The following is a 27,287-nucleotide window of genomic DNA, read 5'->3' on the forward strand; positions in this document are numbered from 1 at the left end:
GAGGGAGAAGTGAGCGTTGACTGTGTGCAAGTTACGGTTTGCAGTCAGTGTGTGCAGTCTGTCTGCAGCAGACACACAGTTCAAATATGGTCATTGGCATCCCGGGCATTCCTTCTTCCTGGATAACTGTGGCTATATAAAGCTCTGCATGCACACACACATACAGCTCTGGCTTATAGCGCGTCTGACATAGTGTAAATCATTTAGGAACAAAGTTGTTGCTGCCTCATATGCACCTAAATCTATCCGCTCACACTCTCTGCAGCTAAAAACACACACTCACCAGAGAAGCCAGGCAAGGCCGGCGTGTTACTCAACCAGACAGGAATGACCCACTGACATCAACAAGCAGGATAGCTGTGCTGACATCACCGTGCAGGGACAGGTGAGATCAGCCATGGGAAGTTAGGGACACTTGTCACTTGTTGACTGTAATCGAGTACAAATGTAGACTTTGTGGTGATTCACTGAATAAATAAAACACGACAAACGCTGCCAGCAGCTCTTAGAAGCCGTAGTGAATCATGACAACATGTAGTACAAATGCACTGTATAAAATAAACAACATCCCGAGAGACCGGCTGCTTGAAGAGATAAAAATTTACAGCTAAAAATGAGTTTAAAAATACAGATGGCGAATGGAAATTGTGATGCAAACGTTATTCGCCGCCATGCAGTTTCAGTGTAGAAACTTAAAGACACGGTATTTCATTGCAGTTCAGTTTTTGGATGAAAGGTTGGTGAATATAAAAAGTCTGGGATCCATAAGAATCCCTGTCACGGCTCATTCAATACTGTGCTCAGCGCTGCTTGTTTTCTGTTTCTAATATTCAGAGATGACCCATTCAAGGGGAAATGTTTAAAGCTATAACCCACTGTACACAGGCCTCAACAGAAGTCCTGCAACATCCCGGTGTCAGAGTACCCTCATGTCTGGCAAACTCCACAACTCAGTTTGCAGTTTTAGTGTAGAAAAAAACCCAGTGGTACAAATCAAAATGCACTGGCCTGGCAATAACATTGTCCTCTATCCTACAAGTGTTGCAAGTGTTTTCACCTCTTCACCTTTTCCTCTCCTCTATCATTCCTAGGAAGTGGATGAAATCTCCACTCTTTACACTACAGTTTATCTCATTTGTAGTATTCCTAGGATCAGCTCTTTTCAAGTCCAGACAACACTGAGCAGTTCCCACTATAGTGCCTCCCTGTTCCTGTCTTTCACAGAGGTCACATGTAAGCAAATGCCAGTCTTTGTCACATTTTAGTTTTTCAGGCCTCATGTGTTGGCGTACCTGCCTTCAGACGTCAACTGAAGTCAAAAAGCTCGGCGGCGGGCTTCTCCAGTGGCGGCTGAAATATTTTTGATTTTCCCTGGATATTCTTTGCACGACAGATTTTCCAACAACGTCATCCCTTCAGCTCCACCACACGCACTGAAATATCACAGTCTCAAGAAGGTTACCAAACCGTTAGAACTGTTAAATTAGCTATTTTTATTTACAAGGCAGACTACACAGAGTACAGTTAGAGGCTGCTTTGGGAAAAGGCAGCCTCGCTGCAGTTCTCAACACACACCAGCACAGCAAAAGCTCCTGAGATCAAAGCAAAATTAATGACACTTGTAAAGAACGCACTCAAAATCTACACGCACATATACAAAAATAAAATTACATGGATTGAACACAACTGGTAGAGATGACAAGATTTTCCCCTCAAAGTGTAAGTTAGACTCTGTAGCTGCAGTCGGTCCAAATCTAAGACATTGCAACTGACAGCAGAACATATCCGGGATGGTTTATACGCTTGGCTGCACCCTAATTCCAAATAAAACTCACAATAAATACTACAGTGACCCATTTGAACACTGCCGGTAATACCATGAAGGATTTAATCCGACTAATACTCTGTTAAGTAGGTTTAAAGTGTCTAACTAATTAATGGACACTGATATTTACCTAAAGGACATCAAATCCTACAGATTTTCAAAAGTCCTTATAGACTTATTTAGATTATAAAGTAAGAGATTTAATATTGACCAGGGTAAACAAAGAGTCTCGATCACTACAGTTTGTGGGGTTTCCTGTTTTGCGTCTATGAGTGGGATCATCAGGATAGAACGATTTGCTCTACAGGCAGGTACAGTACTTTATTGTAAACTAGGGCTCATTTGGGGTAGCACGACATTACAGGACACTCTGATAGAAATCCACTGTATAGAACACAAGGTCTACGGATTTCAGTCATGCAGGATATTGATTCAAGTTCTATACATTACAGTTCTATCTAACAGGTCCCAAACAGTAATAATTAGTACGATATGAACCCTCAGCCTGTTGACTGAGACACGGCGACAAGAGAGCAGCTGAACGGCTTCTGTTTGTTCAGGGAGAAGAGGCTTTTCACGGCACAGTCCTTAATAGTCCATAATAACACTAAAGTCACTGAATGCTGCGATTTGCTACTGTTGTGTTGATTTATTTTTTTTTATGCTAACATCACAGAGAAGGCGTCGTGGTGGAGGGTCTGGAGCTCATGTCCGCCGAGGCTCCAGCCGGTAGGAGAGCTGCGTCAGCGCCCTCTGGTTGTCAATCACGCAGAGCTTCCTAACGTAACCCCGGACCTCCGCTTGATTCTTGTTCGGCTGGCAAATGTCAGGATCTAACATTAGGCAGAGATAAAGCAGACAAAAAACATTGTTTACAGTCTGTCTGCATGGCCGAAAGATTAGAGGATAAAAGTGTGCTCATGAATAATAAGCAGACTTACTGAATGGCTGGCTTCTACAGTGTCTCACTTGTCGAATTGTGTTTGCTATAATACGCTGATGGAACAAACAGAAAACGGCTTTAGATGCTGTGCAAACATGAATGAAGAACAACACGGCACTAAGAAAACTGCATGCAGAAAACATGCTCTCTCTTCTTTCTGTGAAAAGGAACCCACCATTTTCTCAAAATTGACCATGTTGTCAATGAATGTCTTGTTGCCCTCATGTGTAAATGTCATATCTGTAAAGAAATAGGTTAAAATGAAGCACAACCCAAATTGTCCATCTTCAAGTACTTCCTAAAGCCCTGTACTGAGTCATACCTTTTAGAAGAAGTGGCACAAAGGGGATAATCGGTGGTTCCAGTTTGGTAACAGTAAGTCGGTAGGACCGGTGGTTCCTTGATGGGTCCTATTGCCAAACAAGTTTCTGGTGTTAGATACATTTATAGATCAAGTTTTTTTCTTTAAAACACATACTGTTATGCCACCAGCCACTTATTAGGTATGCCTTTTAACTGCCCATTTAAGCAAATATCTGATTGGTCAATCACATGGCAGCAACTTCATGATTTAGGCATGATAACATGGTCAAGACAACTTGCTGAAATTGAAACCAAGAATCAGAATGAGGAAGAAGGGTTATTTAAGTGATACAGTAGTATAGTTGATGGTGCCATTCAGGCTCATCTGAGTATTTCACAAACTGCACAAACGTCCTTCTAGGACTTCTAGGATGCTAGTCAGAATTCAGCATAAAAAACATAAAATCGTGAATCCTTCCTACTTTATATCAGCGGTTCGGGCTGTTGGTGGTGATGTAAGGTGTACATGAATACTGTTTCTGACAATGTATATCCTTTTATGACCACTTAAAGGGACGACTGCTTCCAGCAGGGATACCAAATCACATCAGAAAGCTCAAATGATGAAACTGGAAAAATGATTTCCAGATTCCCCAGATCTCAGTGCAATGGAGCACCTTTGGGATGTGGTGGATGGGGAGATTCACATCATGGATGTGAAGCGTACAAATCTTCTGTGTGTTGCTGTCATATCAATATGGACCAAAATCTCTGAGGAATGTTTTCAGCATCTTGTTGAATCTGTGGCAAAAAGAATGAAAGCCTTTCTGAAGGCAAAAGGTTGTCCAACCTGGTATTAGTAAGGTTTATCTAATGAAGGGGCTGGTGAGTGAACACCTATGCAGTTGACTTTCCCTTCATTATTTTGTGCATCTGTCACCAAGACAACAGGTTTGAACCTAATTTTGTTTGTAATACTCATCACTGAAAACCAGAGACATTTACAAAGAAAACAAATATTTCCACAAGAAGGATCTGTTTTACTCTGAGGAGACAGCAGGAGACTTATAAAACCAAAGCGGCAGTATTAGCATGGTTGAATACAACTAAAAGTTTATCCATAATGAATTTCAATAGACTTGAAAATGAAACTCACCATCATGTTCTCAAACTCAGCATAGAACTTCTTAAACTTGGTGGGAAGTTTCTGTCAGGAAAAGCAGATGGCATCTCAGTGAATCGAGGATTTAAGCCACAGCAGCATGCAGATCTGGTTCACAGCATAACTGTTCGTGGATTATTCAGTTTTTCAATAAAATTTACCTCCCACGTCTGGCTCAGTCTGCTCACAGCAGGGTTGCTCATCCCCATGATGATGGCAAAGAATGAATTGAGGTTCTTAAATTCTCGACAGCTGCAGACAGACGCACACAAGCAGAAACCAAAGTGAAAACCAACAACATCCAGCTCAGCTTCCTCTACTGTTAGCTAGAAATACTTCACTTAGTGATGTGCGTCACATTAACAGCCACATCCTACTCACTGTGCCGCTATCTTGATGAACTTCTTGAGGAGCTGGACTCTCTTGCTGAGCTGTCCGCAGAGGCAGACTTCAGTGACGACCCACAGCTGGACCTGGTTGAACCTCCTCAGGAACAAGTCTAGATTAGCCGTGGTTCGTTTAAAACTTTGGCAGCCAAACGTGTGGTAGAGCAGCTCATGCTGTGGAAGAAGACAGGGGAAACAAGAAGAAGAGCAGGTTGAGAGGTGAGAGATCCTGCCGGTTTAACAACAGTCTGTGAAAAAGCAAAACTGCTGAAAATGAACTGACTCTGACTCTAAAACAAAAGTCTTTGCAACACTTAATGTACACAAAGGTGAGCAGGATACCTCATGAACACAGCTGAAGAGCTCCCAGTCAAACATCGTCATTTGATAAGCCAAGTCCTTGGAGCTCATCAGCTCAAAAGTTGACATGGAGCCTGCAGTGGGCCCTTCCTGGTCTGGAAGAGGAGTCTTGAAGCGCACAAAAACAAAAACCAACACAGTTTCATTGTTTTCCATCAGCATATAAAACTAATATCTTCTTGCTTCGAGGCCACTTTTTACTAAGTACTAAGTGCATTTCTTGTATCCTCTATATATATTTGCAAAAATATTTAATTTAAGGTGGTAATGCAGTTTAATAACAGCATAGTTCATAACATTACTCTCTTACTAGACTGTTGAGCTGCTCTCGAGGACAGGCAAATAATCTCCCATTGATGCTCAAAGTAGAAAACACCGATACATCATTTGGCTTCAAGATTTGTTTTTCTGTAACAAAAATCGGGACAGATTCACTTTCACAGCCACATAAGACACCATCACGTGCAAATTATTAAAAAGGTACACAAAAGTGATAATCTACGAGTAGACGATGCCGCAAGCTAATGCCTCTCCACGTTTAAGATGATCTGTTTTCTTACCACCCGCAGAGCTGAGGTGGACCAGCAGGAGCTCATCGGTAGTGCCGAGCTTGTCCGTCACGGCACTGATCACTTCTCGTCCCGTCGCCGCCACGGGAATCCTGATTGTAGTGTAGGTGTGATCGCTGCAGTACACCTTCAATAGGACTGCACACGCACACGTGAAATTAATACAGTGATATGGTATGTGACAGCTCCTGATCTGTGATGACAAAGAGCTGCTTCCAAGATGAAGAAGCAGGAAGCTCACAAAGCTCACTGAAGGTTTTGCCTTTTTGTAGTCACAGACTGAATTATTCAAATATGAAAGCCGGCTCATTTCGATCAAATCAAAAGTTTATATATTTTTTTAAAAGTTAGCCCTTGGATCTCTGTTAGAGTGATGACTGGGGTCTTTGTCTGCCTCAACCAGCTGTCACACACATGAATGACAGTTAAATAATCGTGTTGTGGATCTATGCTGTCAACCTATCCGTAAGATTTTGTCACACCTTTTGTGCAAACACAAGTGGCAGCATGACAGGCAGGGTAAGGGAATATTCTTATCTAATCTGTCTTATGAAAATGGGAAAATCCACTTTAAATAGCACATTCCAAGGCAACTTGGCAAACTGCTGTCAAAACGTCTTTTTCCTTCAGGTTCAATATGAGTAAGAAAAAAAATACATAAATCACACAAATGCACAGAACTTACTGTCATCTTGATTTCTAATTGGCTGTTTCTTCTGCAGCCTTTCCTCTCCGTTGCTGAACTGTCGTATTAGGGTCTTCTGTTGAATAAATTATATGACAGCATCCAGATAACTACGGATGAAGCCGACATGTGAAGTGGACTGTAAAATTGTATCGAAAGTTATATAACAGATGTACCTTTTTTGTTGCTTTGGCCTCTTCGGAGCTAAAGAAAAAAATTTAAAGTGATGCAATGAATTTGTCATGTGCATAAAGCAATGACAATAAATGTTCAGCCCACAGAAACATACTGCAATTTGACGACTTTCTCCAGGTCAGGTACCAAATCTTTCAAAGCTCTCAGCATCCGGGAGTCATTGGATAGACTTCCATACAACTCCTACGGAGACAGAGAGGAAGAATTGCTCAGACTATGCAGAAGATCTGTGTGATTTCCTACATTTGAAAGGCTCAATGTGCTCACCTCCAGGAAAAAGATCGCAGCAGGTTCCTCTTGTAGCAGGTAGGTATGTGCGTTTGCCCAGCGCAGGGTCATAATCAGGGCTCTCCTTTTACTGTTGAGTGCATACTCCAACCTCTCCTGTTCAGAGCCAGGCGGCGATGTCACATGGTACGTGCACACAAGGTTAAAGGTAAATAGAAAAGCGTTGAACCATTAAAGTAAATAAACACAGATATATGCATACCTACATCTATGTCTCCATTTATCCTCAATCAAAAATGTACCTTTCAAGCAGCTTTAGTTAAAATAAAGTGAGCTTTGAGATCATTCATTATGTTAAAAAAAATGAATAAAGCATGGGATGTATTGCGTTAACTGCACAGTGCTAAACTTACATTACAACAGCTTAGGGAAGAAATACCTGTGCAACTGGGATTACAATTTGTTACTAAGGTGTGAAGGGAACAGCTGCTCAACTGCTGCTTCAGCACTTCCACAAGCAGAAACTGATGTTTCACAATCTAAAAATGGCGCCGGAAGTGTTGTTACATTACGCAGCAAACCGTGAAGAAAACCAGGGTTATGCACCCAACATGAGACCTGTTTATATTTTTTTTTTTTTTCACACGCACAGTTTAGATACAGCAGGAAGGAAATAAAGAATTTAAAGACAAAAAGGATATTGTGACAGGAGCAGAGGGCACAGCTGGCTGTTGGGCATGAAGACACAGTGCATGAGGACAAAATCATCCACTGCTGGGTCTGACACACGGGAAGAAGCAGAGTCAGTAGCAAGAAACGAGCAGATATTTAATTTTTAATGCATTCATCCTGTCAGTAGATAGTACTAATCCAGAGTCTAACCCAGACTCATGTAAACCCCTGAAACTTGTTTTAATGCTGTTTTTAGCAGCAAACCTTTTCAAACCACAGCAGAATATCCTATTTAATATCATGTTTTATAGTAAAGAAAATACTGAATGATCAATTTCTTGTTTAAAAGTTCACATTAGTAACATTTTTTAATAAAAGACACTCTTCAATAATTCATAATTTATGCTATAGTTTATGAGTATCCTGCAATATACTATCCTGACAGCATATGATCCCAAATTAATCTGATCATTCAGCTCTGCTACCTGGGTCACTGTGATGTATGTCCATCCTCATTGTCTCCAAGAAGTGCTCAAGAATCTTCTCTGGAGTTCCTGATATCACAGTGTACCTGCCAAGATCACCAAGGATCACATAAAAAACCCAAACATTTTTAATAAAATAGAGAGGAATACACATATACTGCAAACACAGTTTTAAAGTACTTTTAGGTACAGTGTGTATACACCCAAACACATACTTTATGTTTCCCAGTGTGGAGGCTCGAGGACTCTTTTCTAACACCAGCACAGGGTGATCGTGCTCTTTCAAACGCACCGTGTTAGCTTCCACATCCTGCGGAATAGAATAGTTCAAAATTAGTGCAGTACCATTCATCTGCCAGAGGAGGGAGACAAACATCACAGGGGCGGCGTCGTCATGAGCGATTAAAGCATTATGAGACATTATTGCTTTACACAGCTTCAGAGGATGATGCATATTTTCCCTCCCCTATTTTCAGATCCTGATAATACAGACACATTTTTCAACAAAGGGTTGCTATGTGAAATAAATACACATGTGTACCACTGCCTTGCATCAGTTCTTTATTCATAGTCATTGGGAAGGAGGAAAGCAGATGCTGGCTTTAATAACTAAATGTTTCCACCATTTTTTCTTCACAGATCTTCGATCAGATCAGGGATAACTGTCTGCCTACCCTGAGTATCCTGTTGAAGTCTTCCTTATCCACACGCAGGAAGTGACAGTTGTCCTCTCTCAGGACGATGGATGCAGCCCGAGGCGAATCTGTAACCAGGGCCAACTTTCCAAAGTCATCACCCTCGTGAAGTGTGCACACCACACCCTGACACACACAGATGAACACACAACTTGCTCAGACACATGTTCAGTTTACAAGCTTAAGATCTGAAGAAAAATACCAGGAAGGACGAGTAACTTTCTGAATCATCTTTGCATTTCTGTACATGCGTGATCAATCCGCGTGCAGCGTATTTGCCTGTACACTGGTTGTGTGGGGTATGAGTACAATCCCCTAAGCCAGTTAATCACAGTGATGAGTCACGATGAGCTATGCACAGTTTGCCAAACTCACTGCTGGTGTTTCCCGGCCCTACAGGGAGCACAAAACGGCTCGGCTCTTTGCAGATCTGATGAGCTACATATTTTGCTCCATTACATTCAGACTGAATATCATCAAATGAAGCAGAAAACTAGAACAACGTTAAAGTATCAAATTAAAGAACATAAGCAGGTAGATGGATGGAAGCCTTTCGAGCGCACCCACACACCTTTCCATAGATAACCACATTAACGGAGCCCTTCAGGATGATGTACCATGATGTGCCTTCTTCTCCTTGGTTAAACACTGAAAGGTAATGAAAACAAACACATATTAGTCCTAGCACACACATTCTGTACACCTGAAGTTTTTCAAATTGTGAGGCATGTTTCTCCTCTTAGAGTCAGAACTCAAGTCACAAACACAATTGTTAAATCTAGACGTCCCTTTTAGAATATATCATTTTCTCTACATGGGTGTAGCACAGGGTGAGGCTAATGGGTTAGCTATCATGAAGGTAGCTCTCTTTTTATGTGGTTAGATCACCGTGGTAACATCTGCTGAACACATAACCTGGTCAGGAGTAGGTTATATTTAGTTTCAGTGCAAAATTGGCTGCAAGCACCACATTATCACTGACACACTATCTCTGTCTTCTCTATATATGCAAGCTGTCGAGCAGTACTTTATTAACACCGCAGAACAAAACAGCAAGATAGCTGTAAATTACTGTAAGTAATATTAACACAATTTTAAGAACAACTACTCATGCACTACATAAAGTTACTTATACATTACTTAAATTTAATTACAGTATATTTATTTCTCACCTCCTTATTCTAGTAAACCTACCTTTACGTATCTGTAAGTAAATTTAATTATATTGTGATTTCAAATAAAATGCATCGAAATTCCATTTAATTACAGGACAATTAGTCACAGGCCGAATTATAAAGTGTTACTGAGTAATCCACTGATGGCTGTTTCCATAAGCATGCTCCAGCTGCTAAAAGATAGATACACATTAAGACTGCACTGCAATCAATAGCACTAATGGAAATTTAAAAACTGATCTATGCAACTTTTTTTTTGCGCTGTTCTATAAATACTTTGTCTGGAGTAATCTTAGATCCCCTTTTTAAAATGGATGGTTCAGTTCAGTTGCCTCAACTTGTCCTCGCAGGGGACCAGTACTGTCTGACAGGCTGAAAGACCTTTTTACAGAAGGAAAAATGTATTCTGTGACAGAAGAAGACTCACACACAGTTCCAGCTTTTGCATGTGACTCAAAGATCACCACACTCGCCAGCTCCCGCTTCACCTGCAAACCAAAACAAACTGCTTCAAAACTCTTGGATTTTGCTGCCCTGCAGACAAAAACGGAAACTAAACAAGAAGATGCCCAGATCAAGGTTTTTAAAGGTTATAAAAAGTGACCTGAAAGTAGGTAAATTACTGTTGCCAAATAAAAATACACCTTCATAATCTCTGTAGTTATTACAGACCTATTAATGGTATAATACACATTTCCACGTGGCAGTAATGTGATTGCATAAACGAAAAAAAAAGAACAACAAAAGTACTTCTGGAGCCAGTACACATTTAATTAATTCTGCGCATGGAAAACGCCTGCGAGCACAGAACAGACTGAGCACCACACTGTCGAGATAAATAGTATAACAGCTTCTTCTTCTTCCATTTTTAAACATAAAAAGATCGTGATGTGGGGTTCTGATGCATTAACAATGTTCTTGGCATCTTGTATGTATGTAAAAGAGTGGCACACCAGCTAACTCACAGTGTTGGAGAGGTGAGCTAAGGCCTTGATGTGAAGCAGCTCGTCATAGATGATCTCTAGGTCATCGCCTGTTCTCTGACCAGGCCTGCAGACACAAAGGAGCGAGTCACAATGCAGTCACCATAAAGACTTCATGCATGCACATCAATAAAGTTGCTTATGACAGATGATCTCTGCCTATTCTTTCACATGCTTTATATGAAGAATGTTGGTATGACTGGATATGACTGGGTTCAATTAGCGAACACTTCAGCACTCTGGTATCAGAGGGGAATGTTAATTATTGGATAAAAAGCAACACTATATTGCCAGATATTGTTGCTTTTAATGTATTTTGAATCTGTATTTCAAGACTAAATAACAATACTGACGATTTCCTGAGGATCATGCGCAGCAGTGCATCAGGGCCAATCTGGGCAAGAAAGAGGATGGTCTCCGGCAGCTCTTCCTCACTTTCCCTCTTCTCCTCCTCACTAGGTAACGGTGTGTCCTCCTCCTCATCGTCAAGAAAACGGTAGAAGAGGTATTTGTCATAGAAACCGAGCTCCTGGTCCACTGGAGAGCAGAGAAGCACACACAGTCAAAGCATCAGTATAAACGAGCGTGCATGCAGATGAACTGTTTTCTCATCTCAGAGCATTTCAGCCATGTTCTTTGAAGTGAAGGACTTTGAGATTGGATTCAATTTATATGTTATATTCATGCTTGGAAACTCATTAATTCTTACTCTAGCATTCAAAGAGAAACCCTCCCTGATGATTGATGTTTAGATTCAAAACTCACATTCCAGCGCAGAGCCAAATGGAGACACACTGGCTCTGGTCTAAAACTAATTTGCAATTCAAAGTTTCAATAACACTTTATTCTAATTTACGCTCTAAACGATAAGTTACGCGTGGAGTGTGAATAACGTCTCCCAGCTTTTCAGCTGCTTTGAGGTTTGGGAATTGACTTAGTATGTTAAGATGACTCACGGGAAGAAATGAACCCAAAGATATGCATGATGAGAAACATCAGACTTACCATGATTTAGCACCCCTTCTTCTAGTAGTGCCTGCCACATCCCGACAGCATGGGAGCGAGTGAGCACACAGGCGCTCTGCAGCACCAGCCAGTCCACCAGCTCTGTGCCTACACAGCACTGTCTGCAATACACATGTAAACACACTGTTTACTGTATATTTACTGTGGGGAGGTTTAAAAATACTTAATGTAATTTTCTGTAAATCAACACCACATCCACAGAAAGCTTCCCCAAGCACTTGCATCACATAACTTTTCAGAAATACAAACAGAACTGCACACCCCCATACCTGTATGTCTTCAGGTGATACTTCCTGTCTCGAATCATGTGAGGGGCTCTGGACAGGATGGCGTTGCGGAGAACCTTTCCAGCTCTCTGCAGCTTCTCTGAGGGGATCTGCAGAACACAGGGACGTCGGCTTAGGTGACTTCATCTAGTCCATCTAAATCTCTGACTGACTAGATTGAGATTTTTTTTTGTAAAATAGGCTGCAATAGAATCCATTATGTTGATTGTTAATTTTGTTGGTCAAGCTTCAAGTGGTGTGTGTTGGCAAGAAGAAGTTTGGGAACCATTATTTATCCAGGATTGTGGTCCGATCGCAATCTGACTCAAGTAAGAATCCACAGTTGTTTCTTTATTGGATACACTGAGTAGTCACTCACAGTGCAGGCCAGGAAATGAAATGAATTTAGTAACTTGTTTAGCAGCAACAATAACCATCTGATGTTTCCTGTAGCTTCTGCACGGTGATGAAGAGTCATTTTGGAGCCTCGCGCCCATAAAACTGCTCTTGCTCATCGATATTTATGGGACATTTTGGTTAAACAGCCACAAAATCTCAGTTTGCTTAAGATCAGAACACGGGTATTCCAAAAGATAAATTCTCCTCTTGTTAAAGCACTCTGATGTTGACTTACCTTTGTATTTTGGTAGATTGTATTGTTGCAGTATTCAACCTTGAAGTTAGAAAGTTTAAAATATCAGCAATAGATGTCAACAGATTTCTGTTAACTGACTTCTGGTTTCTTACCCCTCCCTATTTAAATACATAATCATACACAACTCTATGACACAACGCCTACGACTTCTCTTTTCCTCTACCTTTGGTGTGCTACATATGTATATGTGTATAAAATGCAATTATTCAGGATGGCGATGTCCCTCTTGGCCACTGTATTCAGGATAGCTGGGCAGCATGGCGGCTTCCACAAACCATTGCCCACCTTTATGTATTTTTAATGATTTAATTCTAATTTTATGACAATGCATCTGTTTTTTGGACATAATCACACACTGATCAAATATATTTATGAGTACAATGTTCTTTTTTCTATTAAATAAATAAAATTTAAAAAATGGTTGACTGCACATTGTAGTGTCATGTCATGGCCTACCGCCCTCACATTCTCGTGTAAAACCTTTAGTAATAACATTTTTAATTCCTTCTTGTTCCCCTCAATGACGGCAAGCCAACCAAGCGTTCAGCTGGCAAATTAGGCCCTAACATGATGCTCCCTCCGCCATGCTTCACAGTTAAAATCTCATTAATTGAGAATGTGATTTTGAGTAGCACAGAACAAGCAGCACTTAGCATTCAGTAGCCTTGTTGTGTGTGCAAAAAATGTCTGACATCAGTTTGCTTATATTGCGTGTCTATAATCATGATTTAGACAAAGATCAGCTCAGGTTTTATGTTTAATCAATGCAAAAAATTCCAAATAATTCACAATTTTTTTCTTACAGCGATATGTGAATGTGTACATGTGCAGATTCTGAATGCTGCTCACGTAAACTATGGATCACTCAAACAGTAAAACTGTATCAAAACACACAGCACATACAAGCAGACACATCCTTTATAGGGCGCACCTGCATAGACAGCAGGGAAAATGACAGATGTGTGTACACACACACATCTGCTTCTGAAAACAACAAAGGAAGGCATTTTAATTGGGCAGATGGGATCTTTCTTCTGTGTGCATGCATTATCTAACATTAGCATAACTACAGAGCATCACAGCTGTGAGTCATCATCGGTCTCTCCTCAGAAAATACACGCACTTCCAAAATTCATTCTGGCACTCTGGTTCATTCACAAACATGAAAGTATGCAGCATTAAAAAACAGCTCGATTCTATGACCCCCGTGGCCCGGTTTACCACGTTTCCGAGAAATATGCAAGTTACTTTCAGTTTTGGATGTTAACAAAAACAAAACATTGAGCTGATGTAATGATTACTTATTTTTGCTTATTTTACTTACGTATTTGAATTAACTGCATCTTTTTAATTTCAATTATGATCACTATCAGGTTTTTATGTATCTACCCTTCAAGTTGCAAACAGTGTAGACATGGCTCGAAAACTGGGAAAATGGAAAAACAAGAGTCTTAACTTAACATTTAAATGTATAAAGGTTTTAACCTGAAAAATATTTAAGTTCAAAATGCATTAATAGCATTGCTTCAAACATTAAAAAATACACAACTGCTGCTCAGCTGATTTTTGCACAGTTCTAAATTTGTCTAGAAACTTCTGCTTAGAGATATTTTGACAAGCAGTGACAAAAGTGGGTTTTTTAGTCAGGTTATGATGGTCTAGAATTTTGTTAAGTCATGCTTTCTGTAACTTAAGGCTGGGTCTGTTTCTCATTTTTTAGTTACAGTAAACTAATCTAAGAACTTCATTTAGGTTGAAAATGTAATCAGGAGGAAACATTTACCTTGTTGTGAGCTTTGTTTGCAGAGTCTGAATTCATGTTGTCTTTGTCTGTGAGTCCTGAGGGGAAAAAAAAGATTAATGCTAAAGCACAACAGGATGCTCTGCTTCCCAAAAGCAAAAAAGCACTGTATATCAACTTGAAAAAAAGAAACATAACAATTTTATATTTACATATACACAATATAGACTCATCCATCCTTTTAACAGGCCGGGAAGGAAAAGACCTGCTTCCTGTTTTTAGTCATCATACAGAAGTCTCCATCTTTTTTTGTGCATCTGCTGCACATTTTCAATTTATTACTTGCAATATGTTTGTACGCGTAAAAAACGTTCATTGAATAAACATTTAAGCAACACCCAGAGTGTCTTTTTCTATTCCCGTGTGTCCACTTGTGCATCTACTCACTGTCATTGTTGGATCCACTCTCCATGGCTCCATAAGGAGGGGCCAACAGTGCAGCCAGGCTCTGACGATACTTCTAAGAAGCAACACACATCAGAGGCCACATCAGTCTTGAAAACACCTCTAGCAGGGTATCATCTATAAAGCACCAACATCTTTTAAACATCAAAACCCATTCCTGTTCCGTCTCTCTCTCGCTAAAGAGCACAATGTTGCTTGAACACAAAAGCGCCCCTCAAAACAAAGCCCTTTGTACAACCAAGATCATTTACATGCAGAACAACATTATATAATACACACACACACACACACACACACACACACGCAGCATTTAAACAAAGGTTAGACTGCCTTGATGTGTGCAGATGCTGTTCTTACAGTTGTACATTTCTGCAGCAAAGATTATGAAACACACAGAGTCAGAGCTTTTGTGTCTGAATGTGCCACTGCTCTTCTGCAAGGTCATTATCAAGCAACCCGTGCTTTCTGACAACTGCCAGGAATACACACACACACTGGAAGAGAAACAGAGAGAGCATCTGTTTGACCTAAAGACACAAACGCTCCCCTATCCGTGTTTTTCTTGCACACACTCGATCCAGAAGCTAGTGAAGCTAAAACACTTCATGTCAATAGTAAAAAATGCACAAAGGTGATTCCAGGGAGTTTCATTCTGTAAAGAGACAACAACAGAAAAAAAAAACATACAAGCAAAGATTATGCACACTACATACTAGACACAGTTAAAGTCAAGGAGCCCGACTCACCTGAGTTAACACACTCAGCTGCTTAATACTGAAGGGACTGAAACCCCAGAGAGCTGCCCTCTGCTCCTTTACAACTCACGCACACGCCACCGGATAGCATCCTGCTCAAAACAAGCTGCTCTCTTCCTTTTTTTTCTCCCCTCTCTCTTCCTCCCTTCCACTCACACAGTCGCCCCACTGTCTGCCTCCGTCTCACTCACCCTCTCTCACTGCGATCACGCCAGGAACCAAGCCACTTTCTCTCACAGGTTACCAGGGTGATTCGAGTCTCTGTATTACTGAGCTACTCTAGTGTAGGAAAAGGGGTTAGTAGTCAGAGAAGGGAAAGGCAGAAGTAGTGTTGAAGAGGAGGAGGAAAGGAAGGAGGCTAACAAAAGAAACGTGGCCAATAGAAGAGAGGGGAAGCTGGCATTAGAAATGTAGAGCAGGTGAAAAGGGGCACAGAAATAAATCAGAAAAGAGAAATGAAGTAACCACAGTCCAGACCAGCTAATTATTAGCAGTAATTGTTAAATATAAAAACATGTCTGTAGGCTATTTCCCATTCAAACACTTTTTTGATCTCGATTTTACTAGAATTATGGAGCAGCGCTTTTTTTCTTTCATCCTTTCATCAAACACATGACTGCATTCATCCTGTAGCTTTTTAGTCTCCACCACAAGCACACGCACACAAATTAGTCCTTGCACACGGGCGCACACATAAAACACAGAGAGCCATATTTTGGAGATAAGATTAGGAAAAAAACAAAACAAACAAAAGACAACAGCCTCAGGCCATGTTTTCTGTTTTATGTCCACTGTCCTTAAAATAGACAGTCGAGAGGGAGACAGAGTGCACTTAGTCAAAAACACACGCACACACACTCTACGAGCTGAATAATACGATGGCACACGTCGCTTTAATAACCAATTATTGTCTTATCTAGGTCTCATGTGTTCCTGTAGCACAAAATGGAGGAATCACATTTGAGTAAATTGAATTTCAATTCATCCACGGTCACACGGGAAAAAGTCTTTTTTATTTTTTTAGACCAGATAAATCAAAACAATGTGATGGATAAAATTGTTTGCGAGAGGGGTCCTAAAATCTGATTTAAAAGCCAAAAAACACCAGACAGAAAATAGTTGTTTTTTATAACCAAACTGTCAATTACCTGCAATTTCATTAAAAATAAGAACCATCAAAAAAAAAAAACTACTGTTTTCTCACAATCGCTGTATCGAGATGAGAACCGTAGTGTGGGTCGGAAAGATTCTGGATTCTGCAATACAAAATAACCACCTGTCAGCCCAAACAGCAGCTCAGACCACACAGTCTTTCATTGTGAGGTTACAGTGAAGTGCTGCCCAGCTCTGCCACGACTTCCTCTCTGAGAGAGAAACAGTGAATGGAGCTTGTAACTCCAACAAGGAGGCCCACGGAGAGGCATCTACTACAAAGCCAAATCTCTCGGGGCAAGGCTGTGTGTGTGTTCATACTAGTAGGTTGTGCGATATAGTAACTTTTTGCAACTGACTGTGAGCTTTTACATCATTTGTTATCAAATCATATTTTTATTTTATTTATAAAGCACACAAAGCTGACGCAGGAGGGTCACACAATAAAATGCCACACGCACACACACATCAAACAACAACAAACCAGCACTTTCAGTACTTTTTGTTCATCTTTATGCTGAAGATACTTGATAATGACTTCGGCTGTCTGTTTGGGGTCGTCGTTCTGCTGCAGAATACATTTGGGGCCAATAAACAACCATTCATATTTCTGAAAGCATTCTTTGTTTACAGCTTTTTTTTCCACACATGCCTAAAACTTTTGCAAGGTACTATAATGAGATCGAAATTCAATATCTGGTATTACCAAATCTATTACTTGCTATTGCTGTTGCATTGAAATCTGATGATTCTTTTCAGTTTTAATAATTCCATTAGTGCTGACAAGATCCCAACACCACTGGCTGAAATGCAGCCCCAAAACAATGCCAGAGCCTCCACCATGTTCTTCTGTAAGTTGGCATACTTCATCTTAATTTTCCTGTTTCCCTTCCTGAAGAATAACTTTTTGACTTACCTTCTCCTTCTCTTAGATCATTTCTGATGAAGCTGCAGATAACTCAGCTGAAGGGTCTGAAGCATCTCTCTGGTCCTGCGCCAAGTTTTTGACATATTTGTTCTTAAGGACATGACTTTCCTATAATATAACATATCTATAGTTTAAGCCTTCCACTTCTTCTTTAGTCCTCCACTTGTCCAGTTTCCTCAAAATTTCTTAAGGACAATTTTCCCACCAGGCTAAGATCTACCAAGATTTCAGCTAATAGCTCATGGGAGTCACTTTATTGGTGCAAAAATGCTAATGCTAATTTTTGCTATTTGCCCAAACATAGCATTTAAAATAGATTCTTTGCTAAGTTGTATTTTGACACAACACTGATTCATTCATTGAGTTTGCTACTTTTTAATACTTCATGTACTTGATTCTTATTTTAACAAACAAAGAAAAAAACATGGAAATAGTAAAAGGACTGGACTGAGAGTGAATAAAAAAAATTAAAAAAAAAGCAGCCAATAACCAAAGAAAAAACGTTCAAAGAACTTCAGAAAGTCTCAATTTAACAATTGGAAAAAATCTGGCTCCTTACATGAATAAATAAATTAATAAGGGGTGGCTCAAGACTTTTGCACAGTAATATCAATATTATTTCCCTTGCCTAATGTATAGCCCCTTGTGTATGATCTTTTCATGTTTAAATATGTTTATGAATACTCAGCTTAGATGAGAGTGTAAAATAAGATTGTATATATTATTACATTACCACTCATTATTTAGTTACTGAATATACAGTATTTGGTATTATGGCTACAGCCTATCCTAGCTGTCACTTTGCAAAAGAAGGAGAAACACCCTGGACCAAGACACAAAGACAGACAACCACACTCACATTCACATCCCTCGACCTCCTGTGCATGTAATGTGCTGTGGTAGGAAGCCAGCATGTCAGGAGAGAATCCATGCAGTACACAAGGAGAGCATGCAAACTCCACACAAGCTGCGTAAATCCCTTTTTAAGGGAAAACATACTCTGAAAACTTCGTAAGCATCTTCTGGTTTCTTAAAAGAATTGTCCTTGGGCTTTTTGTTTTGATGGCTGCCTCACTGGAGAAACGTGACAGTTCATCCGAGGCAGAAAACTGTATTTCAGACATGCAGATACAGATCACTGAATTACAGTACGTCCTTTTGTTTGCGGCTTTGTTATTGTAGGAATCTGTGTAACCTGCCTAAACAGAAAATGTAATGGCATTTTTGGGACTTTATAGTTAGTTTTACATAGTTTTATAGTTTTTTAGTTTAAGAAACCAAAACTATTATGCATATACATTAAAAAATTGTACCTATTCAAACAGATTAACCTCTTTACAGCAGCTTAACAACGTTAAATTGCATTTAAAATGTCCTTAAAATCATCCTTTTAATATTTCTCAGAATTAAAATATTTTGTTATCAACTCAAAGGCTAAAGGAAATCTGAGAATACCTTTATTTTTCCAAGTAGGAAATGTGAATCCAATTAAAAGAAATTAAAAAGGAATCATTTAACTAATCGTGTTTAGATTTTTCTCACTGTTCTCACTCTGTGTATACTTTAAATAAATCACTGTCAAGTTACCCGAGGGTGTGCAACTAATAGATGTGCAAAAAGGCACCGTAATGGTGGACAGCCCTCTTGTGGTTAAAAGCACAATTACAATAAAAGTCTCAAAAGCAAAGCTCTTTCCACAATGGAGTTCATGCAGAATCATGAAGTTTCATCTCATGTCACACCTCCCAGAGAGTCTTAAACTCCCTCTGTTCGATCCGGAGCAGCTCGCTGGTCTCTCTGCTGACAATGGTAGCATGGCGCGGCGTGTTGTCCAGGATCGACTCCCCAAAGGCTGTCCCAATCCCCAGCGTGCAGATTGTGACTGCATCCTGCACACAGACATGACAACTTTTAGTCACTGTGTTTCTATAACAGACGAGCATTTGTTATTGAGCAAACATGCTTTGTAGCAGCATTCACTATGCTGCTACAAAGCAGTGAAATTATACAGCAGTAGCTACAAGCAATGTGCATTAAGTTATTTTAATGAACTCGGACAGACATGGAAAGCAGACAGATTAATATCTGCAAATGAATGCAAATAAATCCAAATATGAGCAACTGCTGTTTACTGTAAGACAAACATCTCTCGGTGTTGTATATAATTGGGCAGGCTAGAGGGAAGCAATGCACGCATATTCAATGCTTAGTGGTTCAAACAAATACACTGCTTGCTATAGAAACGTTTTCAGCTGTCCAAACTGACATTTCAAATATAGCCACAGAAAGTAGGCCACCAATTTCACTTTAGGGCTACATACATGAAAAGGACGTCTCACAATAGAGGAGCTTCTTATCGCCGTCTTTCTTTCGAAGCAAATCCTCTCTCCTTCTCCTCCCACGTGTCATTCTTCCCCACTACATGTATAGTATAATTCTATTTCCACGCTCTCACAGCGAGGGTTTAAAGTAAGGGGGAAGCCAAATTTCTCAGTGGCAGTTTCGCTCTGGTATATTTAGGAAGGGAGGCACAAATGGAGGCTAAAGAGTCAAACAAATTCAGCTCTCAAACATACAGGACAGAGTAGAAGCCCCTTAAAAAGGATCTTGTTTGATAGAAAATATATGAGAGCACTAGGAAATATCAGCCATGAAAGTAACATTACCAATCCAAAAGCATCCAAGTCATTATTCATGTATGTTTCTCAATGTGACTCTCACCTGGTGGTTAGCGGTTTCTGACACTTTGACATCCAGGGAGCCAGAAAGGACTGCATACCAGCTGGTGCCAATGTCTCCCTGTCGAAACACTGCGTGCAGTAAAATACATTAAACCACATTGAGAGCTGATGAAAAACATCACTAAGACAAAAGCACTCATAAAAACATGCCCTGCCATCTGATGATAAACCACAATCACTGCTGAAAGAGACATCAGCCAAAAAGGTTTTGATACAATGATAAATTAATAATAAATATATTTGCAATAAACTGAAATGTGTTTGAAAAGGTTATGAATGCACCTATAAAGGAAAGCGTTTTAAATATTTTTATCTTTAACTGAAAATAAAATGACTTGAGTTCAAATAAGCAAAACAGTGACAAAACGCTGGTGTTAAAGTAGCTACATTAAATATTGTCTTGATTTTGTGATCATTAAATTACACTACTATAAGTAGTATATTGGATATAGGGCCACAATTTGTTGGACAAAGACACAATTTTTGCAGTTTTGCTTCTCTACGTCACTGCAGTGAATCTTAAATCAATCAGTCGTGGTGTGACTGAAGTGCAGACTCTCAGCTTTAATTTGCATTAACGGTAAAAAGACATTTTTATTTATAATCCCCCAATTTCAAAGACTTATATAGAATTAATTGGACAAACTAACAGGATTTTAAACCCAAGGATTTTTTTTAACACTTGGATGAAAATCCTTTGTGACTGTGTGGGAAGTCTACAATCCATGGATGTCACCAAATGCTGTATTTCCTCCCTTCAATGCTCTGCTTAGGTCTTTGCTGCAACCACCTTCTGTTGCTGCTTGTTTGTGGCTCTCTCTATGACTTAAAAGTCTCCAGCAACTGTAAAGCATGCGCTGCTGTGTTGAGATCATGTGACTAACCTGACCCGTGAAGAATATCCCGTTTCTTTGCCTTGAGAAACTCTTGGGTTGCTTCTGCAGTATGCTTTTGCAGCATTTTTCTAAATCTGAGCAGAGAGTACAGCCATGTACGCTTCACAGGTCATCCTGCTGCTTCTATCATCTATCAGCAGTCTCACCATCAATAAATACTATAGTGACCCAGTTCCACTGTCAGCCTTATGTACCCATGCCCTAACATTTTTTAGATGATACACCTATTCCTCAGGAGTGTCCTTGACTTGGCTAGAAGTTGTTTTTCATAAGCCTTGATTATAATCCATTGTGAATACAGACACAGGCAGCTGGAGACCCAGTCACAAAAAACAGGCAGGATGCATACACGGACCCTTGCGCTCATCTTCTGATGATGAAATTTACCTAAATCACTTGGACTCTCTCAGACTCATGGATGCAGGAAGTATAACAGAGGCTTTAACCATAGAAATACTTCTATCATAATCCATTTTAATTGCCCTCTGTGGTCTTTTAGGCCTCTCGGTATCCTGAGCTGGTCGTTGCAGTCCTCCTTTTTAAGAATACACCACATTAATACTTCGGCTACCCCTAAAGTTTTTTCTATCACTCTGACAGACTGAAAGCAAAACAAATTAAACCTAATGATGGCCTCCCTCACTGGCACTGACATCTCTTTGGGCTTCATATTTAAAATGAATGTGAAAAGCTATAAAATGCAAATTCAAGACTTTTAATCAAATCCAGATATTATGTCTGTTTAATTTGTCATGAAATTACATGAACAGGCCCTACTTGGCCATGAAACTGCTTTTCGGTGGACTGTCCAATTAATTTTAAGCTTCTGAAAACGGTGGACTGTGAATAAAAAATGTCTGTAATTCCTAAACAGCTGACACAATATTTTTGTTAAACCCACTGAATTAAAGATGTGTTTCAATCACATATTGGCTGATTGATTTAAAATCCACTGCTTGCAGAAAAATCAAAAAGACAAAGCATGAAGTCCAAATGGAAAACATATAAAACAGACTGGATCCAGGAAACAATAGGGCAAGAGGAACAGAGTATTGGGAGGATACCACTGTATATACTTACTCCTGTAAGTATATCGTATACTTATAGTATACTTATACTTATATAGTGGTATCAGGGAAGGGGAGAGAGCTAGGGAAAATGATACACAGTTGAACTAAATCACAGAGGATGAGGCAACATAAGCAAAAGTAAAAGCAAATACAAGGAACAATTAATAATATTAATATTACTATTGCACAAATTAGTTAAAAACAGGCATTGAAGAAGGTTAGGCACATTTTTGCATTCCAGTGCATCCTAAGTCTTACTGCGCTCTCTCCTTAGGAGACAAAAAGGTATATTATATACTGTATGACGATTTCCTCCAATCCTTTAGAGCCTGATTAAACTCAACAGCATCAAAGACATCATTTTACATTCCTGTCAGTATTGTGTGTTTGTGAGCGTGCGTGTACGTACACGTGATGCCTTTCTCCAGGCATTCATAAAAGGCACAGGCACAGATCTGCAGTAGGAGCGGAGGTGGGAACCTCTGGAAGGCTTTGACCTCTCTTAATCGGGTCAGAATAATATCCACGTCCTCTCCCGAGCGCTCCGCAGGCCTGCGCAGAGGAAGAGCCACCGTTAAACCCACACGAGGCATTAAAAAGGTGTATAAGGGGTTATGCAAGAAACAATTGGCATGATGTAACTTGTTCAGCGTGATGGATTATCTATCTTATTCAGGTCTATTTCAGCCTGAACGATAGCAAATCAATCAAAATCCTGCAGTATGCTTTCACTAGCAGTCATGTTAGACAATTGCAATTATCAGTCAATGGACTAAACCGTGAGAAAGCAGCGATATTGCCCTTTAAGTAAGAAGGCTGCTCTATTGTTATAATATTTTCTATGAATATTTGTGCGAGAGCACACTGTCATTGTTCTGCCTGGTGTCTTAGTGATAACAGTGAAGAGCTGCAGGCACAGTTTCTCTCAGCTCAGGCCCCCCACAGGCTGTTGATGTAAGATCTCATTTGTACTGCTGCTTTTTCTAATGCGCTTAAATCTGAGCACACACACACACAACGAAGTCATTGTTGGACATCTAAGCAGGCACACACACAAGAGACTGCACGCACACACACAGAAGTTTGATCTGCGAGCTTAAACAGTCTGTTCTGAGACGAGGTGGTGCAAAAATACCAAGCCAAAATGTCTCAGAGTAACACACTGCACTTAGCACCATTCATTCACTTATTTTCCCCTTTTTTTCCTGATAGTGACTCATCCTTGCACGTGTGTGTGTAAGTGTCTGTGTGTGCATATATGTGTGTGTTCCTACAGAATAGCTAATGCACTGTGGGCTCTTCCTTCACAGATGAGAGCCTCTCAGTCCCCTCTTCTGCTTCATCTCCTTCCTCTTCCCTCACTCCCAGCCCTCACTCCTTTCTGTCTGCTTCTTCTAAACCTTTCTCTAATCACCATCTACTTTTCTCTTCTTCCCCTTTCAAGACTTGCCCGTTTTTAGAACATGATAGCCAAGACTGAAGGGGACATATGCAACCCATTTTTCTCCTTTTCACTAGAAGCACAGATTCCTGGTGCATTTAGTGCCACCACTTACACATACCAAACGCCCTATTTATCCCTTTACGTCTGCTCTGCAAGCTCAAAGGCAAGAGTGACTCCCACTTTACTCACATGTAGGTACGTGTGGTAATAAACGCCGAGCACGTGTGTCACGAAGCAATGAAATGTACCTGCACCGTGTACCTGGAAGGGTTTGCCACAATAAAAACAGATCAAAGGCCGCGTTGCACAGCCTATCTTCTATTCCCATATCAGCCACGAGCTCAGAGCTTTTAAAGGTGGGTCTTTTTTCCCCTCTCACATTCTTTCTTTATTTTTTTTGGTCTCTGACTCATCCACCTAAAGCTGCTTCAACAAGGTGTCATATCCCAGAGTAGGCTGGGTTAATGGTTGAGACAGGTGGGCTCCCACACACTACGACAGACAGGGAGAGACAGGGAGGTGAACTCTGCAGGGTTGAATGGGTAATACAAACACCACCCTTCACATATCGTCCCCTGGTTAAGTCTTCGCCCTTTCCCTTTTGTCCACTAACCTGTGCTTGCTCACTCGCTTTCTGTCGGGAGGAATCTGCCTCCCCCGCTGGTGAGAGAAGAATATGACCTGAGAGTTGTTCACCTTCTATCACTGTCCCTTCATGTCTCCCCTCGACCTCTTCCTTTTGTCAGCCTTCCCCTCTCCCTCCCCCACTCTTCGTGTCAGCAGAGATCTCAGCTTTCAAGCACAAATTATGGCGTGTGCGAATACACACACACACACACACACACACAAACAAAGGATTAACAAATCGACCGGCGTGACACACTGAAGACAAAAACCAAGAGACAGCAGAAGGTCATGCAGATTGTTTCTTGAAACAACCATCTGGAAAAATTCACTGTTCACAGACAAATAAATCAGAGGTTGATTTGTGGCAGCCTGTCAAAGTGCCACACAGATTCAAAACAAACAGATTTATTCGCCTGGTGGATTAATACATTACTGCAACACAGATTATGTGATCGTATACAAGAACCTCTTCTGACACTCATCTGCATCACCACTAACAACCAGAGATGGTGTTAAATCACTGAGCAGCATAAACCCTGCTCACTTTGCATTCAAATGACCAATTAGAGTTAGAAATGACTCATCAAGTTTTGCAAGATTTGAAAATTAACCTACATAATACGCACACTTATACTTTTCACCTATGAGGAATTGCTTTTGCTAAGACTTACAACTTTGATATGTTACCCTAGTGCTAGACAAAAATATTTTCCTGCAATAAAAAAGGCATTAAATATAAACTTGGATCTGGCTTGGTGCTGTGTGTACGTTGAGTGTACCATCTATTTAACTCCTGGGTCAACAGAAAACAAAGCAAATAAGATCTTATCCCACATACTTCACAGCCACTGGCAATAAATGTCTTCGGACAGATATATTACAGACAGTCGTATCTTAACCTCTGTCTTTCTTTCACCATCCTCCCCTCTCTGCCTCTCACTCCTCACTTGCTCACATCAACAGTTAGCATAGATGAAAGCTCCCAAACACGCATACACACATACACACACTCCTGGATATTGATTGAATAAGAGGTGGATAGCTTAAAAGCACTGAGTGCTCTACAGAAATTTCCTGCAGAGTCTTTATGAACATCCAGCTAATACTGCATACTGGTGACTTTAAGTTTCCAACATAATTATTTTAGCCTTAATTTCGGTAGATGTTTTCAGCACTGACTTAAACAGAAAAAAACAACAACATTTTGCACATTTATTTTATGAGATATATGAGCAGGAGAAGGATACACTCAATCAAAGCTGCAAACTGAACACAATCGTTAAACTTAAACCACATTTATTTGCAGTGTTTCTGTGCTAGACCACCAAGCTAATGGCTTATGCCAAAGAGAAGCCCTCTTAAATAGGGAGTGGCTGTAAGTCTGCAACCAATCACATTCCCCACTTGCTCACCAGACCACAGCAAAGATCACACCTCCCTTTGAATTTTTACAGAAGCATAAGCTACTTTAAGCAAATTATTCAAAATATGTGCAACTAAAACTGAAGCAATCTGGAACTTAAACAATTTCTAAATTATTACGGATTGTAAAATATATTTAAGCAAGAATGTTCAGAGAATTTAAAGGCGCCAGCATCTCGAGTTGACTATTGGTGGTAATGTGTCTTTTATGGTAACAACTCATTGATTTTTACACTGTAAATCTGAAGATGCCAACTGGGCTTCTGGAAAGCTACGAGGCCTTTCTCACTAATTTCTGACAATTTATATTCCGTTCAATTACTCGCCAAAATAACCCAAGGACTAATTAATAGTTAAACTGGTTAAAAAGTATAATGTCTGTTGTCAATACCCTTATCAGTGACTAATAGTTGCATTTATCCACTCAGTTTTATTCCAGGTGAGGATTAGGAGACAAGATGGTTGCTTCAGGTTGCCATTGGTAATGTGAGGATGTGTCAGATAGCTGTGTGGGTGTGTGTGTGTGTGTGTGTGAGCTGTGCTGTGCATGTCATATATGTCACTGCCTATGATCTATAGTAATTACTGTAGTGCTGCTCTTCATCGTGTTTATTTATTCGAGCCCTTTCCCTGAGCTTTTTCAGCACAATAAGGGAGCTTTACTGTTAATTGGGCAGGCACAGTGTGGACTAAACGATTTTCTAATCGCTGCAGCTTTTGGATTGTTGAGCTGTTGATAGACAAACTGTGAATTGGATGTTCGGTTATTCTAATCTGTTCAGTCAGCCTAGACTAACGTAGCCTCATGCAGCACTGTGAGATAAACGGGAGGAGGAAAAAAAAAAACACACTGCCTGCGCTGGCTGGCCTCTAGTATTTTATTCAAATCACACCACAGTTGTATTTTAAAAATGTATGGCTATTTGATTCAAGCAGGCAGAGATAAACCATGTGCGTCTCATCATCAGCCATGCAGTGCAGAGACACCACAGTGAACCTCGAAGCCACCAACGCCTTTTTGACCGGAGATACAAAAACAGGAATTAAAAAAAAAATCGGTGTGTATTGTTATGCACTGCAGTCTGTACAACTGGGCGACAAGTGGTGTCTATTTAGTGAAATGACAGCGATAATATACTAAAACAAAATGAGGCGTATCACGTTATTATTGCACAGTCACACACTGCACACGCAGCGATCACCGGTTCCGATTAATCACGTTGACGCGGATGAATGAAAGAGGGCAGAGACGACACAATCGTTGCTGTGTGGGGACGCGCGGCGTGGCACTGGGTCATGTAGTGCTTTCACCCACCTTTTATCCAGGCAGCAGATCCACTCCGCCGATGGGGACGAATTAGGGGACGTCTGCACCGCGACCATCTTCCCCGGCTGTGTGTGTGCGTGTGTGTGTCACTAGACGCTGTGATGCT

At 40.3% G+C, this 27,287-nt stretch overlaps 1 protein-coding gene across 1 annotated transcript; it reads right to left on the reverse strand.

Moving 5' to 3' along the window:
• Positions 1 to 1,469: 1,469 nt before the first annotated feature.
• Positions 1,470 to 27,264, reverse strand: LOC102781626 (rap guanine nucleotide exchange factor 4-like). Its single transcript, XM_006786697.2, has 30 exons — positions 27,170 to 27,264; positions 22,771 to 22,913; positions 20,376 to 20,464; positions 19,397 to 19,543; positions 14,802 to 14,874; positions 14,397 to 14,452; positions 11,962 to 12,068; positions 11,672 to 11,793; positions 11,020 to 11,203; positions 10,649 to 10,733; positions 10,111 to 10,171; positions 9,080 to 9,156; positions 8,488 to 8,634; positions 8,029 to 8,123; positions 7,814 to 7,899; positions 7,358 to 7,436; positions 6,696 to 6,846; positions 6,523 to 6,611; positions 6,410 to 6,437; positions 6,234 to 6,309; positions 5,540 to 5,686; positions 5,290 to 5,387; positions 4,962 to 5,087; positions 4,615 to 4,793; positions 4,395 to 4,485; positions 4,228 to 4,278; positions 3,091 to 3,178; positions 2,944 to 3,008; positions 2,767 to 2,821; positions 1,470 to 2,658 (listed from the first exon to the last, which is right to left on the reverse strand). The coding sequence occupies exons 1-30, from the start codon at positions 27,235 to 27,237 to the stop codon at positions 2,531 to 2,533; spliced, it is 2,991 nt and encodes a 996-aa protein (XP_006786760.1). The 5' UTR covers positions 27,238 to 27,264; the 3' UTR covers positions 1,470 to 2,530.
• Between the last annotated feature and the right edge of the window lie 23 nt (positions 27,265 to 27,287).

Source organism: Neolamprologus brichardi, chromosome 18 (assembly GCF_056152115.1).
Source record: "Neolamprologus brichardi isolate AB-2024 chromosome 18, ASM5615211v1, whole genome shotgun sequence".
Lineage (NCBI taxonomy): Eukaryota > Metazoa > Chordata > Actinopteri > Cichliformes > Cichlidae > Neolamprologus > Neolamprologus brichardi.

Bases quoted from the DNA above. Each gene is read 5' to 3' on its own strand.
- LOC102781626 (XM_006786697.2), bottom strand. From the start codon at position 27,237: ATGGTCGCGGTGCAGACGTCCCCTAATTCGTCCCCATCGGCGGAGTGG. The intron at 6,847-7,357 runs ATATCCTTTTTG...CCTTGTGTGCAC, and splicing joins TGCCCTCTGCTCCTGTCACA to GTACCATGTGACATCGCCGC. The intron at 2,659-2,766 runs GTAAGTCTGCTT...GCCTAATGTTAG, and splicing joins CTGTAGAAGCCAGCCATTCA to ATCCTGACATTTGCCAGCCG.